Source organism: Nannospalax galili, unplaced genomic scaffold (assembly GCF_000622305.1).
Source record: "Nannospalax galili isolate Female #2095 unplaced genomic scaffold, S.galili_v1.0 scaffold471, whole genome shotgun sequence".
Classification (NCBI taxonomy): domain Eukaryota; kingdom Metazoa; phylum Chordata; class Mammalia; order Rodentia; family Spalacidae; genus Nannospalax; species Nannospalax galili.
In genome coordinates, this window is record NW_008330333.1 from 768,271 (window position 1) to 773,486 (window position 5,216).

The window sequence follows — 5,216 nt, forward strand, 5'->3', positions numbered from 1 at the left end:
GGGGGGGATCGTTTTGAGACAGGGGGTCTCTGTAGCCCCAGCTGGCCTGGAACTCACTACATAGACCAGTCTGGCCTTGAACTCCGCCTGGAACTAAAGGCGTGCACCACCACACACGGCTTCAAAGGCAAAGTTTTAAGAGTATGATTTGTATTAAAAATTGACCAATGGCCAGCAAAATGGCTCAGGAGGTAAAAGGCACCCACTGTGCAACCCTGGTAACTAAAGTTCAATCCCTAGGCTGGCCTGGAACTCACTACATAGACCAGTCTGGCCTTGAACTCCGCCTGGAACTAAAGGCGTGCACCACCACACACGGCTTCAAAGGCAAAGTTTTAAGAGTATGATTTGTATTAAAAATTGACCAATGGCCAGCAAAATGGCTCAGGAGGTAAAAGGCACCCACTGTGCAACCCTGGTAACTAAAGTTCAATCCCTAGAACCCACATAAAAGTGGAAAGAACTGATTCCACACGTTGTCTTCTTACAATCCCTCAACATAGGCAGTGATACTGTCATCTCCATCACATATACAAACAGTACAGTTTACTAAGGTCTGGTTGGGATATAGAGAGACCTAAAAGAGAACTCAGAACACTAAGCAGAATGGCCTTTTCAGCAGTTCCAGTTTTGTATCCTCTGTAATTCTAAGGCCAAATTATTTCTACTGGTTTCAATTATATTTTTCATATTTTCTGTATCGCTTAGAGATAACTTTCCAAATTATAAACTGGTTCACCTTAGAAATTTCACCTACTTTCTATGCTTTTTTAAAGAAGTGGGCAGCAGGCTTAGTGTTTTCAGATTGGTGGTACCAACTCAAAGGGTTGAAAAATTTAGTAAGTCATACTTAAGCACACAATTAAGGAAAGGAAAACAGCCGACCATGGTGGTGGACACCTTAAATCCCAGCACTCAAAAAGCAGAGGCAGATATGGCATCTCTGTCAGTTCAAGGCCAGCCTGGTCTACATAGTGAGTTCCAGGCCATCTGGAACTACAGAAAGACCCTGAATCAAAAAAAGACCAAAATAATAATAATAAAGAAAACAGACATTGTAAAGTTTTTTAAAAACCTTCTGTTCCACTCTTTCTAATAAGAAACTACTAAATCCAATGACGTCTCATTGTAAAGATCACAATTCAGTAGGTCATAGCCCTAGAATATTTGCTTGTGTGTATACACAAGGATTGATAACTGCCAAGAATATAAAATAAGAACACATTTCTTGACAGCTGCTTATAGAGCTTCAGTCAGACAGCACTCCTAAGCCTGTCCACTTCTCTGAGTTCTAACTCAAAAAGTGTAACTTTTCCCTCTTTGAATACTGTTCAAAATCCTACAGAAACTTGCTCTTACACTGTTTCTGCTTCCTGAACACCCCCAACTCCACACACATACACAGCCTTCAGCTTGCCAACTGCCATGGCTGACCTATTAACTCAAAAAAGCATGATTTTCCTCTTAAAAAGTTACCTTACTCTACTGAATTCTTTTCCAAAAAATTTTTATCATCTTTATGTGTTCAAGAGTACTGCCTGCACATGTCTAAGTTCACCTGTGCTGTGCAATGCCCACAGAGGTCAGAAGTGGGTGTTGGATTTCCCTGGAATTTTGCAGTTGTCAGCCACCATGTGGGTTCTGGGAGTTGAGCTAGGGTCCTCTGCAATAGCAGCCAGTGCTCTAAACTGCTGAGTCATCTCCCTAGCCACTCTACTGAACATTCTTTTCCCTTCAAAACCTATAGTTGGCAACCCGATAAACATCTACCAAGTCAGGAACATACCTCCTTCTTATCTTTGTCTTCATAAGGGCTGCTAGGCTGCTTTGCAGAGGGCTCTGGGCTTCTAGGCTGTTGTATGTTAGTGGTACCTGGTTCACTAGAAGGTGCATCTCCCTCCCCTTGATGCCCTGAAGCAGGGGGAGGACTTTGCCCAGTCAAGGCAGTTGTATGGATTTTAGCAGCAGCACTTCGAGACCTATGAATTAATGGAGGGCAGGGGAGAGCAGGGAAATCAGTTCAAGGGAGAACAGAAAACCCCCTCCCCCCAATTCACAATCACCTTTCCTATCTGTATAACCCTCTTCCAAATAAGTCTTCTTGGTCAAGAGACTCAAATCATTTTCAGAAATGTAATTTCAGTCCTTTTTGTTTCATCTCTTGTCAACACAATCCCAAACAATGCACTCCCTAGTCCCTCTACCCCTTTTATTCGCCTCCCTCCAGCATCCCCAAACCCTCCACCCAGGCCATTCCCTACCCATTTCATTCACAACTCACCTCGGAGCCCACCTCCTTCAGGAAGACTTCCCCGATTAAGGAAGCCAGAGTAAGGATTCCTTCCTCCCCCAGACACCACCAGCAACCCGCCCCCTCTATTCTGGCAGTCCATATACATCATAACAAACAAAATAAAAATAAAAATAAAAAAGACAAGGGGAAATGTATATGTCTGTCCATCCTGTTGCTTTAGCCTGTCAGCTCCTAGAGGGCAGGGACCGTGTCTTCGGAATGGTCTGTGCAGCGCCTAGCACACCGTGGGCGCTCAATAAATATTAAATTGATTAACCCATCGTTCCCTCTCCCTCCCTTCCTCCTGGACTACCCCTTACCGACTACGAGAAGTATCAGAGGAGGAAGCAGAGTCAGCAGAAGTTGATCTATGGGCCCGGCGGCTCTTGGGAGCTGGTGTTGTACTTCTAGATCTGAAGGAAGACCATCACAAAGCTCAGGAGGCTGTCATTCCTACTCTCAATTCTCAGCACTCATCTCTTAAAATTTGTGTTTGAGAGTAAGTGTGCATGCATGTATAGTATACAAAGGTCAGATGACTACCTAAAGGAGTTGGTTCTCTCCTTCCACCATGTCAGTCCCAGAGATGACCATATCAGTTCCAGAGATGGAACTCAGGTATTCAGGCTTGGCTGCAAGTGCCTTTACCTGCTAAGCCATCTCTCCCACTCACTTTTAACTTTTGTGTCCTCCCCACCCCACCCCCATTCTCAACTCTTCACCACCAGTCAAGGGTAGAGCTGATTCTTCCCTCTCTCCCTAAAGGGGGCGGGAAGGTGGGGGCATTTATCTATTTCTTAGTGAACACTCACCGCTTCCGCTTCTTGTCCTTTGATTTACGTTTGCTCTTTGGAGTAGGAGACCTGGGAAACAAAGCAACGTTGTCAAAACATGTTACTTTAAATGGCAATAAAATCTGAAGTAAAATGGAAAAAACTGTTCAAGTATTATTAACCCCAGGATTAAGGTAAAAGGTTGCACTTTAAAAAAAAAAAAAAAAAAAAAAAAAAAAGGAAATAGCTGGGTATGGTGGCGCACACCTTTAATCCCAGCACTTGGGAGGCACAGGCAGGCAGATCTCTGAGTTCAAGACCAGCTGGTTATACATAGCTAGTTCCAGGCCAGCAGGGGCTACAGGGAGACCTTGTCTCAAAAAGACCAAAAAGAAAAAAAACGGAAAAAAATCTTAAGAATTAAATAAAAAAGAGACAGTAATCAAGGTCATCAAACAGTAACTCACCACTCCCATGTGCCACTATGTCTCCCCTAAGAACCAAAGAGCTCTTACCTGTGCTTCCGTTTCTTGGACTCAGATTCTGACCTGTTAATGAAAATACAAAGAAAACTGTAAGCCCACATCTACTGCCAAACTCAACAACCTCTTTTAATCACTTCAGGAACTTCTACCTCATACCTGTGCTTCTTCTTCTTTGAGCTCTTCTTTCTCTCTCGTCGAGGAGAGCTGCTCTCTGACCTGCTAAAAGTGAGTTGAGAACCAAGTCACTCTACTTCTCTTTCTCTCTGGCCCTCTCACCTACAATTCTCAAGTTTCTAAAGCACTGGAACAATCCCAAGAGCAGCAATAGCCTATACTCTATTTCTTTTTTTTTTTTTTTTTGTCTTTTTGAAGCAGGGTCTCCCTGTGGCCCCAGCTGTCTTGGAACTCACTATGTAGACCAGGCTGGCCTTGAACTCAGAGATCCACCTGCCTCTCCCTTCCAAGTGCTGGAACTACAGGCGTGCGCCACCACGCCCGGCTCTATTTCTTAACTTCTACATGAGTAACTGATTAGATCAACAAACTCAAAAATGAAATCCAAAATGCTGCTACCCAGCTTTCTTCACAGGGCTATAGAGACTCAACCATTTCTACACAAGTCTCCTCTCAGCTGAAATTTGAAAAAGTAATTCTGTTCTCCCTTTCTTATAATTCTTTGTTCTCTGAACACAGTCTTGATTTCTAGAAAGATAAGTCGACATCAGGATTGGTCCTCTGGATTCTAGAGTAACTTTCCAACTGACTCACCGTCCTCTATCTTTCTTCTTTTTCTTCTTCTTTTGCTTTGGAGTTGGTGAACGAGAACTACTTGTCTCTCGAACGAGGCTGGGAAAAGATGAAGAGATTCTAAGTACCAAGACAGACTTCCTTAAAACATTTCAACCTGGGGCTGGAGAGATGGTTCAGTGGTTAAGAACACTGGCTGTTCTTGCAGAAGTCCCAGCACCCACATGGCAGCTAACAACTGTCCATAACTCCAGTCCCAGGGGATCCGACAGCGTCTTCTGACCTCCGAGGACATTGCATGACACGGGTGCACTTTACCTACATGCAGGCAATACACACGCATACATATAAAATAATTAAAAATTAAAAAAAAAAATTTCAACCTAATGAATTATATACTTGCGACAGCTCACTGGTAAGGTGATTGTTTCATCTTTGGACAACTGCTGCGTGCCTACTTGTTTGTGTGTGTGTGTGTGTGTGTGTGTGTGTGTGTGTGTGTAAAACACTTCATAACCGACTGAATGAAAAAAATGTAAATTTTTTTTTTTTATTGCATGACACGGACGCACTTACCTACATGCAGGCAATACACACAAAATAAAATAAAATATTTTTTTAAAAAATATGTAAATTTTAGCTGGGCGTGGTGGTGAATGCCTTTAATCCCAGCACTTGGGAGGCAGAGGCAGGTGGATCTCTGTGAGTTCAAGGCCAGTCTGGTCTACGTAGTGAGTTCTAGGACAGCTAGAGCTACAGGGAGACCCTGTCTCAAAAAGACCGGAAAGAAAAAAAAAAGATGTAAATTTTAAAGTTTTAAAAAATAGCCGGGCGTGGTAGCACACGCCTGTAGTCCCAGCACTTGGGAGGCAGAGGCAGGCGGATCTCTGTGGGTTCAAGGCCAGCCTGGTCTACATA

The 5,216-nt window shown here is 43.5% G+C and overlaps 1 protein-coding gene across 10 annotated transcripts in view; it reads right to left on the minus strand.

The window, feature by feature from the left end:
• Nucleotides 1-5,216, minus strand: part of Srrm2 (serine/arginine repetitive matrix 2) — a 22,132-nt gene that overhangs the window by 10,569 nt on the left and 6,347 nt on the right. For 8 of the 10 annotated variants that reach the window (XM_017801340.2, XM_017801338.2, XM_017801344.1 and 5 more), the window contains 6 exons: nucleotides 4,320-4,397; nucleotides 3,708-3,770; nucleotides 3,582-3,614; nucleotides 3,106-3,156; nucleotides 2,614-2,706; nucleotides 1,787-1,979 (listed from right to left, as the gene is read on the minus strand). In XM_017801340.2, the coding sequence (XP_017656829.1) occupies nucleotides 1,787-1,979; nucleotides 2,614-2,706; nucleotides 3,106-3,156; nucleotides 3,582-3,614; nucleotides 3,708-3,770; nucleotides 4,320-4,397 (511 nt within the window). Of the gene's footprint in view, nucleotides 1-1,786; nucleotides 1,980-2,281; nucleotides 2,529-2,613; nucleotides 2,707-3,105; nucleotides 3,157-3,581; nucleotides 3,615-3,707; nucleotides 3,771-4,319; nucleotides 4,398-5,216 lie in introns of those variants that run through there. The other 2 variants (XM_008845651.3, XM_017801342.2) reach the window with 2 other exon arrangements.